This window comes from Petaurus breviceps, unplaced genomic scaffold (genome assembly GCF_028583685.1).
Source record: "Petaurus breviceps papuanus isolate PSGF00001 unplaced genomic scaffold, PetGlider_PUasm1.0 379, whole genome shotgun sequence".
Classification (NCBI taxonomy): Eukaryota; Metazoa; Chordata; class Mammalia; order Diprotodontia; family Petauridae; genus Petaurus; species Petaurus breviceps.
In genome coordinates this window covers 867,915-880,425 of record NW_027186303.1, presented here as the reverse complement: position 1 = coordinate 880,425, position 12,511 = coordinate 867,915, and the positions used below count along the sequence as shown (strand labels likewise).

Here is a 12,511-nt window from a genome sequence, read left to right as displayed (position 1 = left end):
TCTGTGCTGGCCCCATCCATGCTTCACATCATTCCTCAGTTATCTTTGGGCTAGCTGCCTTTGCTGATGCACCTCTGTCTGCTTTGCTCTATTCCCTTCCAACTCCGGAAGCATAATCTGACCACATCAAAACCTGTCTTGCTGCTAGAAAAAGTGTTTAACTTTACTGCCTTATGGCTCTGCTCACCTTTCCCATAACTTCTGAAACCAAAATTCCCTTTCATCACTCTCTGAATGTGTTGTCTCCGCTTATCCTAATAATAGATCAACAATCTATTATTTGGTCAAGAGCTGTCAGGACTAATAATAATCTAATAATAATAAGAATGCCAGTCCTTTGAAGGTAGTAACTGGCTTTGATTTTGGTTTTTGTTTTTTTTTTTTGCTTTTTTGGGGGCAGTTGGGGTTAAGTGACTTGGACAGATTCATATGGCTAGTGTGAAGTGTCTGAGGCCGAATTTGAGCTCTCTATTCACTGTACCACCTAGCCGCCCCTGATTATATATTTTCATCCCCACTGCTCAGAATATAGAAAGTGCTTGACAAATGATTTTCTCCCTCCCTCCCTCCTTTCCTTCCTTCCTTCCTTCCTTCCTTCCTTCCTTCCTTCCTTCCTTCTTTCCTTCCTTCCTTCCTTCCTTCCTTCCTTCCTTCCTTCCTTCCTTCCTTCCTTCCTTCTCTCTCTTTCTCTTTCTCTCCGTCTCTCCTGAAGGAAGGGTTTTCAAAGTAAACTAATGCAGTAGCAGAAGCTAGGGAGCAGTTTCAGCTCACTTAGGGGATGGACTGGTTTTAAGAACTGTTACAAATGATTTGTTTATGAGGAGGATTCTTAAAACTCCTAGAAAGACTTTGGCAGGGAATAGGACCAATTATGGTGAGGAATTGAAAAGAGTAAGACTAATTTTCTTTCTAGTATAAGCTTCTGGTCTCTTTCATATGTGAACATTTTGTTTGTTGAAATAGGTGGGGAAAGAATGTATCCAAGGATAATTGATAAAAATCGACTTGTGGGCATTCTTTCAGATAAAATATTGAGAGACAGACTGTCCTGAGGACCAAAGAGAGAATTGTGTTTCAGTCAGTCAGAAATTAAAGACACTTCTCGAAGTGTCTACTTTGTGGCAGGCACTGTACCAAGTACTTCAGATAAATAAATGTCCTGAGAAGACCTGTTTGAAGTTAAAGCAATGACCAACCTAAGTATGGCCACAGGGCATTGTGGTCCATCAGTTAATTTGCATGTGGCTTTTTTTAGAGTTTTAACTGATGAAATTGTGAATCAGGCTACTAAGTTTAAGGACTGCTGGATTCCTGTTTGGTAGAAAGGTGGATTTCTTGAGTTTTACTTAAGGTAAAGATGAGTCACTGGCCATTAATAGCCTCTGAATGGAGACGGTGGAAGGGCAGGGAATCCAGAGATACAAAGCTTTGATAAGAATTATAGGGAAGAAATAGCAATGACAGTTGGGCAAGATGAGCACAGGAGGAGTTAGAGGAAGCTGGGGGCAGCTAATTTGTTGGGAATTTGTTGATTCAAAGAAAGGCGTTGTTTTGCTGATTTTAACTGGACAAAGGATGGAGTCACTACCTTGGCAGATGATTAAAAGACAGCTGGCTTCTGTTACTGGTGAAGAGCTATCAGGACTTAATTGCTTTCTAGTTCACCTACAGTGTGAGAGGGAAAAACTCTTAGAGTTTGCCTGTGTTATCCTCTGCTACCTTCTCTGGTTTGAGAGGGAGAAAGAGAAGGGTAGAGACAGCCTCTCTGTCTGTATTTCGTGGAGCTGGAGAAGAGGCTTGAAGCTGATTGGACAAAGCAGAATGTTCCCCCCCGTTGGGCAGTTTTCCAGCTTAAGGGAATTGTTTGTCACTGAAATAGTGTAACATTTTTCCTTAGTGGCTGTTAAGGGGGGCTGTGAGCAGTAAAAGCTTGTCACTTTTTCATCAGCTTGAGAACAGAAGAGCACGCTTTGTCCAGGAGACCATCTGGCAAAGAGGCAGTTTTGTGTGATGCAGACTGTTCCTGATGGCACCAAGCAGATCAAATGCTGTAGTCCAGAGTTGTGAATAACCCCTGGCTCTATGAGTTTCCACACTCATGTACCTCCCTGCTTATTTTTTTTTATAAGTGTGCCCTCTCATTCTTCCCCATAGACAGTGTATATTGGTGAGAAAGAGTGACCCAGATAGGCTCTTCTGATTATTTCTGCTTTTCATTCTATTGCGGATTAATGTTCTAGTCGATGCTGTCATGGTGACTGATTTCTTGTAGATGGGAAGTGCACCAGTGCTCAGGAGCTACAGTGGTGAGCATATATTGCCCACAGGAAGGTTGAATTGTAGCCATGTGGCTATCACCCTTCTAGTGTGAATTCAGGTTGATCTGTCAGCCCAGAGAGGAATCCATGTTCTTCCCAGGCTCTAATAGTATCCTGTAGAGTGAAAGTCAACATTGCACAGTGGGTAGAGAACAGGCATTGGGGTCAGGAAAAGCTTGGTTCGAGTCCAGTCACACTTCTGACACACTCTGGCTGTGTGACCCTGGGTAACTCAATTAACCTCTTCCTTCCCCAGGTAGCTCTCTTAACACTAAAAATCGCAGAGAAGTGCTAGCCTGCATTGGTAGAGAACACGTCCTCACCAGGGAGTTCCTGACACCAAGGAAATCACAGGTTTGGACCAAAATAACTAAAATGTGTCATATGGACTTTACATATACAGGCTATTGACTCATTCTGAAAGGTGGATGCTTTGTCTAACCCTGAACTTCTCAGTTGGGGAACAGGACTCTTATTTCCTTGCTAGAGTTATTCACTGAAATTTTTTAGCCAAATAAGAGATAAAACTTAAATAGCAGAAAGCCACTTTTTTTTTTTTGGTGTGCATTTCATTCAAAAAACATTTATTAAGTGCATACTATGTGCAAAGACTTAAAAAAAAATTACAATTCCTGCCCTCAAGGAGCTTACATTCTAGTTGGGGCAAGGAGAGAAGAAATACACCATGTACACGGATAAGTATAAAAGAGGGAAAGTGGTGAATAAGAGATCCAGAAGAAATGGTCTAGGAAGACTTGAAGGAGGAGGGAGGCTTGAGCTGATTCTTAAAGGAAGACAGGGTTTCTGAAAGGTAAAGATGAGGAGGAAGATCTGAATTCAAATATGGCTTCAGACACTCACTAGTTGTGTGACCCTGGGCCAGTCACTTAACCTCTGTCTGACTCAGTTTCCTCATCTATAAAATGGGAATGATAATAGCACCGACCTCCCAGGGTCATTTTAAGGACAGAATGAGATAACGTGCATGAAGGACTTTGGAAGCCTTGAAGAGTTATGTTAACATTAGCTCTTATCATTCCAGGCAATGTGGGTAGCCTTCATGAATGTCAAGTTCAGGGAAATGTTTAGTCTTCTCATTGGGTTGAAATGTAGTATAGGGGGAAGTACATGTTTCTTTGCCTCCCCCATCCCAGGTGAAAACAAAAAAGTCCCAGAACAGACAAAGTAATGAGGTATGACATTGGAGTGTTTCCCACTTCAACATTCCAGAAACTTGGCTGGCCCTAAATGTTCACAGTTGACATCTGCAGATTGTGGGCTACTCTGTAAGCCCCAGAGGGGGGGGACTTCACAGCTGGGCCCTGTAGCCCTTGGTCATCCTAAATGTCTTGGGTACCACGGGTCACAAGCTGCTGTTCATCGGATTCCTGTAAGAGAGATTTGTTACTGAATACATCAGTCCACCAGGCTTTCATTTCTCTAAGATAATTATCTCTCTTTTTTTCTGCCAGCAATAATTCCAAGATGGAAATCTCCTCCCCCACATATGAGTGTGTTGGTTCATATCTGACTGTAATTTATGAAAAGTGCATCTTGAGCTCAGAATCCATTAGCAGTCCCTGCGGACTGAACTGGAACACTACCACATTGCACGGGGTATGTGACTCGCCCACAGAGCTGCAATAGGCAAAGCTTATATTCTAGTCATAATGGATTTCTTCTATCCCAAACCCTGCTTGTCTGAAAAAGGTGAGCAAGCTCTCTCCTGAAGTCATACAATTTGGAAGGCATTTTGTAAGGGCAGGAATTGCAATTCTCTATCCGAAGATGATTAGACAACTTTGTAGAGATGGGGGCCAGGTTTGTATCTTAAGGTAAACTGAGGTAGGTAGTTGGTACAGGGAGCAGTGTGCTGCATTTGGAGTCAGACCTGAGTTAGAACTGCTGCCCCAGATAATTCAGTTGTATAATTCTGTGCAAGTCCCCTACCTCTTTCAGCTGATTTCCTCATCTGGAAAATGGGTGTAATTAGTAATACCTATTTCACAGGGTAAGGGTAGGGATCAAATGAGCTACCATTATAAGTCACTCTATACATTAGCTATTATAATTAGCAGAGGCTTTTAAAGATACATCAGTTTCTTAGAGAGTCAGGCAGAAAAAATGTTAGGAGACCTTGTTTTATGGCCCTCTTCTGCCATTAATAATCTGGTGACCTCAGGCAAGTGATTTGACCTTTATCCTCATCTTTAAAATCAATGAATTAGAAAATATGATCTCCAAAGTTCTTCCCACCTCTGACAGTCCTTGCCAGCTGTGACACTGCCTCTTCTCAGGTTCCTCCTGCCTCGGATGTTCTCTCCCTGATGGGAGATTCTAGGTCCCACTTCTAATCCTCTGTGTTCTAAGCTCGTGACTAGCTTGACTATCCTAAGGCCCCTCTTGCTCTGATATTCTGTATTTCACTGTATTTCTAAGTTTCCCTCTCAGGCCTTTTTTTTCTTTTTTAACAGAATGAAATTTTACAAGAAACTTAGAAAGAGGAAAAAGCCCCTTTGGACATGTAGGGTGAAGCCTTCTTTAATATCTTTGAAATTGAGCTGTGTAAGGGGTGGCCAGGTGGCACAGTAAGAGCATTGGGAGATCTGGGATCGGTTCTGGCCTCAGATGCTCAGCACCCACACAAAAATAGTAACTGGCCGTGTAACCTTGAGCAAATTATTTAACCCCAATTGCTTTAAAAAAAAAAAAGAAAGAAATTGAGCTGTGTGTTTCTCAGGTACCACGTGGTCCATTTTGTGTCTGGGCCTTTAGAAGCAGTGAGCACCACCTCTCTTGGAGATCTGGTTCTCAGCTTTGGCCCTTTTATTATAACTGTGAAATTTCATTGCCTGTGGTTCTTTCACATGTGTCCAGAGGCTTTTAAATACCTCCATTTGGGGGCTAGGTTTCTTTATCTACAAATGGACTCCTCTGAGTTCTTTATGCTTTCTCAGGCTTCTGTGGCTTAACCCTGTGTCAGCACTGAAAGTAACAACAAATGCATCTTTTTAGTCTATTGCTTTTATGGGAGCTTAGGAACCTGTTGTCCACATTTGGGGAAACCGAGGCAGGAGCTAGCTGTGTGACGCTGGGCAAATCTCTTTACCCTGTTCGCTTCAGTTTCCCCCATTTGTAAAATGAGCTGGAGAAGGAAGGGTAAACTCCAGGATCTTTTCTAAGAAAACCCCAAAGAGTTGGACAAGGCATAAGCTAGACTTAGGCCATCTTTGGAGATTTTCCCAGAGTATGGGCAGTTGTGAAAATCAGATCTTTTAGGGTCAGTCCCCAAATCAGACTCAGTGCATGCGAGTCCACAGCCTGTCACCCATCAGTTACAACCTGATTATCCGTTGTTATTCTGTATCTCTCATTTAAAAAATGGCTTATGGGTACAATTTTTTTTTATCACTGTTAAGTACCCAACAGACTCCCCCAAACCTTGACAGAGTGCTTTCTTATAGCAACCAGGTTATTAAGTTACAGCTGAGTTAGTAAGTCTCCATTATATAGTTAAGGGAAATATGCCAGTTCATTGGCCTTGGATTTCAGTGTGTGTCATTGTGCATTTCCACACTGTCCGCTCTCTCTGATAAAAGGCAGGGCCATCCCTCACTGTCAGCCAGATGAACTGGCATTCTGAAGCCTTTGCCTATTTCCCTTACTGCTTTTAGGCCTTTGCAGTCTGGCTTCCAATCTCACCACTCAGTCATTACCAGTAATCTCTTCAAAGCTAAATCTGCTGGCCTTTTCTCTGTCACCATCTTCCTTGACCCCTGTGGGGCGTTGGTCCCTCCCCCTGCCACCTGCCTGCCTCCCTCTCTCCATCTCCTGGGTCGATCACTCTGTGTTGTTTCCTAAGCAGCTGCCCCGGGCTCTGTTTTTCTCATGATGGCAATGGCCATCTCTTTGTAGACGACTTGCTAGATCAGGGTCTGAGCCCAGTCTCCCATCACCAGCTGCGCCTTGGACAATTTAAACTATAACAATAGCTGACATTTACATAATGCTTTCTGTGGATTACCTCATGTGGGCCTCACCACAGCCCCCGAGACTCATACTTCAGGTGGTATTATCCCTATATTCAAGGAGGGGAGACTGAGGCTCAGGGAGATAATTTGTGTTTGCTTGTGTTACTTTAGCTCATTACTGACTGAGGTGGCATTGTGATTGCAGACTCCGCCTTCTCTCTGCCCCGTCATGCTGGCTATGCTGGAGGTTCGGCAGAAAGGACACTTGAGAAGGTTCAGTGGGGAGCCATTTTCAAGAAAAGAAAGTAAGCTAGATGATTGGATTCTATTTCTCTCCCTTATTGGTTGTACAAGTTGTTATGAGAGACCATCCCTTTGTTGTTCAGACCTGTGATGTCATGGCTGTAGGAAAGGAGGAGATGGTCTCTACCAGTGCAAAGAGTCACCTGCACAGCAGCCCAACCCTTAGAGAATTCCAGGGGGTGTGGCACTGAAAAGGTAAGTGACTTGCCTGGGGCCACACAGCCAGTTGGTGTCAGGGGTGGTACTTGAAGCTCTTTACTTTCTACTACAGTGATGCTCTGAAACTATGAACGTGTTGTTCAGCTGTTTCTGACTCTGTGATCTCACTTAGGGTTTTCTTGGCAAAGATACTGGAGGGGTTTGCCATTTCCTTCTCCAGCTCATTTTATAGATGAGGAGACTGAGGTAAACAGGGTTAAGTGACTTGCCCAGGATCACACAGCCAGTAAGTGTCTGAGGCTAGATTTGAACTCAGGTCTTTCTGACTCCAGGCTGGGCACTGTATTCACTGCACCACCCAGCTCTGAAACTATAAACGTGAGTTGTTTATAATTGTCTCAGGTGCCCAAGGATGCTGACTTCTGTTTAGGATTATTTCAACCATCAATATCTAAGTAATTCATGTGAAACAAGCATATAATACTTATTGGAATTTCAGTTCCAACATATTCTCCAATATCTCATTTGATCCTCTCAATGAAGGTTAGATCTGGAAAGGACCAAAGACTCATTGATGTTCACCCTTCTTACACATTATGGGCCCAAGGTTTAGTTTTCTTTCTCAATGTGGGGTGCAGGATGGGCAGAGAGAATTGATCATTTTGACTGATAATTGAATCGATAATATTAATTGATAAAATTGATAAATCAATAAAAATGGATAAAATCAATTGATAAAAAGAGAATGAATCACTTCAGTTGATAATTGAAAAACAATTTTAAGTCAAAGAAAGTATGTTGGGTTTGGAGCCAGATGATGTGGTTTTAGGCTCCAGCTAGGCCACTTACTATGTGACCAAGGCACAGCTTCACTTAAACACTGTGGGTCCCAGTTTCCTTAATTGTAAAGTGAGTAGGTTTGACTAGATGATGTTTGAGGTCCTCTCCAGCTCTAAATCTATGAAAATACAAAGGGCAGAGGGAGCTTTGTAGTGAGAAAGACCTAGTTTCAAATCCTACCTCTGACCCATTTTGCCTGCATGACCTTGGGTAGGTTATTTAAGCTGGCAGGGCTCTGGGTCACTGTCTAAGACTTAGGCTGCAGATCATGGGCCCCCTGGCATTGGCATATTAATGAAATCCTCTATATTAATGAAATCCCACCCACCCAGCCCCTATCTCTGAGTGCTCAGAAGGGGGAAGGTCACAGGCAGTGTCACACAGGAGGCTTAGGCCCTGTTATCTGGCAGACAGCTCAGTCACGCCGTTCCTGAGTCACAACGTCTTGTCATTCTTTCCCATTACCCCTGGCAGGCTGAATGCTTTGCTGAATGTGTGTGAGGCCGTTCTGTAGAGAGTTCTAATTAATCCTCCAGGCATGGAGAGAATGAGCATTCCCCTGTGAAGTGCTTAGCTTTCAGATTCCCCTGAAGGATATCGGGTGGCCCGGCTTGTACCAGGTACCTTGGAAGGTGCCAACTCACCGAAAAAGGGTCATAGGCGGGTTCTGGAGGCTGTGTGGTCACGCTCTCGTACATGGGGTTGGAGATACTCGGGGACGGCTGTTTGCCAAGGGCTGTGACATCTATATCCTCTTCTGGCTGCAGAGAGCACATATGAGCATACACAGTTAGGGCCAGGCTCATTAAGGAGGCAGGGAATGAGACATCTGTGCTTTGGGATCATCACCAAAGCAGGCCAGTTGTGGGCCCCTTTTTCCACCTCCCTAATTCAAGTGAAGAACAAAGAGAGATGAAAGGGCCTGCCAGTAACTTCCCCAACAGGTGAAGCAAGGGCTTTTCAAGATGCAGATTTTCTCATTTCTGGATACTATGTACCTCCTGCTGTTTTGAAGCCGTCAGGACACTTCCATCTGAGGGCCCCAAAGGCGGAGAATACAGCTGAATCTACCAATTTTTCATATCCTGGAGTAATGAGATGAAACGGTCCCTCTAGCCAATAACACTAAAAACCCCCTCAGATCAGCTGTTTGTCTCTGGGTGATCCTGAAACCAGTGAGTGATGAGGAGAGAGAGACCTGGGGACCCTGACAGGCTGCTGCTGCAGGGGCTTCCCCCACCCCGAGGACAAGCAGGTTGGATGGTACCTCCTATGGTCTAAGTTTTTGCCACCCTCTAAAGTTCTGTGCCCTGAGGCAAAGCTCTAGTCATCCTGTCCTAGTTCCAGCTCTGTGAAAAACTCAGTACAAAGGGAGGGGAGCAGTCACGCCCCATTCCACTGCCTATTGCCAGCCTGAAGGGGGTTTGGCCCTGAGGAAAATGGTTGCTAGAAATGAGCTCAGTTGATTCTCTCTGGGGATGGAGAATTGTTGAAAACTGAAAGAACTCCATGGAAACCAGTTTTCTTTTGTAGAAACCACAGCAGAGGCTCTAAAATTCTAACTCGACATATTTTTAATGGGGAATTTGGTTGTGCCCTAGGGTTGGGAGGAGAAGGAAATGGTGGGATAGAAAGCTGTCTAGTGGTGGGCAGCAGGGTAATAGGACCAGCTGTACTAGGGCCCCTGAGAAAGCAAACAGGAGAATTGGGCTTCATGGGTCATCTCTTCTAAACCTCTTATTTTACAGATGAGGAAACTGAGGCCTGGAGCGGTTAAGTCACTTGCCTGAGGTCATACAGGAAATTTTATTTTTTAAAGATAGTCTTCCTATCTTTCCCAGGTTCTAGGTACAGTGGCCATTCACAGGCCCAATTCTTCTTCTAATCAACCAAGAAGCTTTGATCTGCTCTATAAGCTTGGTGGTAGAGTGGTTAGAGGGCCAGGCCTGGAGTTGGGAAGACTTCATCTTCCTGAGTTAAAATCTGGTCTCAGATATTTGCTAGCTGTGTGTCCCTGTGCAAGTCACTTAACCCCACTAGGCCTCTGTAGAATGATTTGGGGAAGGAAATGGCAAACCACTCCAGTATCTTTTCCAAGAAGACCCCAAATGGGGGGCAGCTAGGTGGCACAGTGAATAGAGCACTGGCCCTGGAGTCAGGAGGACCCGAGTTCAAATCTGGCCTCAGACACTTACCACTTCCTAGCCATGTGATCTTGGGCAAGTCACTTAATCCCAATTGCCCTACCTTCCCCCCTCCAAAAAGCAAAAAAAAAAGAAAAGAAAAGCAAAAAAAAGAAGACCCAAAATGGGGTCACAAATAGTCGGACATGACTAAAACAACTCAACAACAAATTTCCTACTTAGGCCAGTTTTGACTCTCCTGAAACAGCCTGGTCGCCCTTTGCTTTTGGGGGTGTTGTGCGACATTGGTGCTAGACTTAGTTTGGACAATAATGACAACATAATAACAATAATAACATATAAAGTGCTTCACAAATATTAACTCATTTGATCCTCACAACAACCCTGGGAGAGAGGTGCTATTGTTACTTAAGGTCACACAGCTAGGAAGTGTCTGAGGCTGGATTTGAACTCAGATCTTCCTGACTCTAGGTCTAATACCTGACTGGCTTAGCACACTTAATTTGGGTGATCCCCCAGCCAACACAGTAGCTGCCATACCCAGAACTTAGAAATGACTTTAGAACTGGGGTTCATTTCAGTTCAGTATCTCCACTACTAGTTTTTAATTCCCCATTCTTTTTTGGAGGGGGGAATGCAGGGCAGTTGGGGTTAATTGACTTGCCCAAGGTCACACAGCTAGTAAGTGTTAAGAGTCTGAGGCCGCATTTGAACTCAGGTCCTCCTGACTCCAGGACCAGTGTTCTATTCACTGTGCCACCCAGCTGCCCCTTTCTCCCCCATTCTTTTGACATTATCTTCCCAGTGAATACACAATTGCATCTCAAACCTTTGCAGGTAATTAGGATTGTCATGACTGGTCAATCAACCAACAACTAAATATTGGTTCCTTGCCAGTTTGTTTAACAAAGAAAAATATGGGGATTGCTGACTTGGCTGCCTTATCAAGACCTTCTGTCCATGATGAGTCACTAGCTACCTCAGTCCCCCAAAGTTTGTCCACTGACCTTTAGACACTGTATCTTGGAGCCTGAATGACAGCTTCTGGTGACTGTACTTCTAATAACCCCATCTGGGCAGGCCCCAAAGAGGGAAAAGGATCTTGACCCCTCAACACTGCCTGAACCAGGGGCAGATTTGGCAGAAGGATGTTGTCCAAGGGACCACTTCCCTTGGAGGTTAACTAGCAAGGGCAGTAGCCAGGCAACCTCTCCTGGAAGAGAACTGTTGGGAAGCTGAATTTGAGATAAATGGTCTAGTACATGCATTATCTATTTACATAGGGACCATAACTGGGGAATTTCCCTTTGTCAGGCTGATGCTTTCTACTCTCAGACTCAGAGAGGTATGACCAGACCAATGCTAACTGTGTTGGGGTATAGCTGGGACATTCTCAATGCCCAGTGTCTTTATAGGCTCATAAATTTAGAGCTGGGGAAGACCTCAGAGGCCGTCGAGGTCAAGTTCAGATATTATAATGCTCATTTATAAAATGGATGATTTATCATGGAGCTCAAGTGACTTGTCTAGGGTCATAATCCTTACTCAGAAGCAGAGTGGATGGTGTTGTGGGCCTTTCCGTGGTGCTGTGAGGAACTCTACTGAGGTGATACTCCCCACTTTAGAAACTAAATAAGGTATTTTTAGAATTCAGATATATGGGCAGTTGTGTATGTAAATACAATTATAGAATATGAACAACTGAGAAAATGTGTGGCCAGGAAATTCATAGGATCCCAGAGAACATCAGAGGTTCTACATCTGTCCCAATTCCCTCGTTTTACAGAAGAGTCAACTGAGGCCCAGAGAAGTTAATTAACTTGACAGAGTCAGGATTTGAAACAAGCCCCGACTCTAAAGCGAGACTTTCCAAGGGTTTGGCTGATAGGATTCTCACTATTGTATGTACATACCCATAGATGTTGTCTCTACAGTGTCCCTAATTAGAGGGCAGCAGCCCCCTTTTCTTGCTTGTTTAAGAATTCCACTCTGCCCCTTGAGTATTCATTTGAGTAGAAAGAAGCTGCCTATGATGGCATCTTTGTCTATACCTTCCAAAGAGTTAACCTGGACTCTGGACTGTCCTAAGGGGACTTGGCTCTAGACAATATTGGCACTTCCATCGATCAATATTTCATCTTGGTGAAATCACAGGTTCTGATGCCAGTTTTAAATAGCAAGAACATGATTAGGGGTAAGTGATAAATGCCTTTCATTGCAATATCCCTATCAATGGACCCATTTTACAGATGAGGACAATGAATCATGTGAAACCTTTCTGAACATGGAATGGGATCTATCAGGACCAGAGTACTATGACCAAGGAAGAGCAGCCACAACCCTCTAAGATGCTCCCTCCTCTTAACCAGTACACAGAGCATAACTTTGCTGCCACCACTCTTCCCAAGCTGACACAGTCAAGACCTAGAGAGTGGCTTGTGTCTCCATTAAGATAGCTACAGAGAGCTCCCCTGCCCCCCCCCCCCCCATTTTTTTAAACTTTCTTACCTCAAAATGCTGGAAGCCAATTGTTCCCCGATTTACCCTGAAGTAAGAATACCCAGCTAATGCAATGGCTCCAGTGACCAATATGATGGTGAAGAATACTCCTGCTCCCAAACCAGCATGAGCAGAAACCTGAGCATGAAAGCAATATGTGTTACTGATGAACTGATGCAAAGTGAAGGGAGCAGAACCAGGAGAACATTGTACAAAATAACAGCAACATTGTAACAATGATCAGTGGCGAATGATTTAGCTATTCTCAGCGATACAG

At 44.1% G+C, this 12,511-nt stretch overlaps 1 protein-coding gene across 1 annotated transcript in view; it reads right to left on the bottom strand.

Moving 5' to 3' along the window:
- Nucleotides 1-2,781: 2,781 nt before the first annotated feature.
- The window catches only part of STAB2 (stabilin 2), a 166,431-nt gene continuing 156,701 nt past the window's right edge, over nucleotides 2,782-12,511 (bottom strand). Inside the window, exons 67-69 of the mRNA XM_069099363.1 lie at nucleotides 12,244-12,372; nucleotides 8,236-8,352; nucleotides 2,782-3,706 (exon numbers count right to left, since the gene is read on the bottom strand). Of these exons, the coding sequence (XP_068955464.1) occupies nucleotides 3,659-3,706; nucleotides 8,236-8,352; nucleotides 12,244-12,372 (294 nt within the window). The 3' untranslated portion in view covers nucleotides 2,782-3,658. The remainder of the gene's footprint in view (nucleotides 3,707-8,235; nucleotides 8,353-12,243; nucleotides 12,373-12,511) is intronic.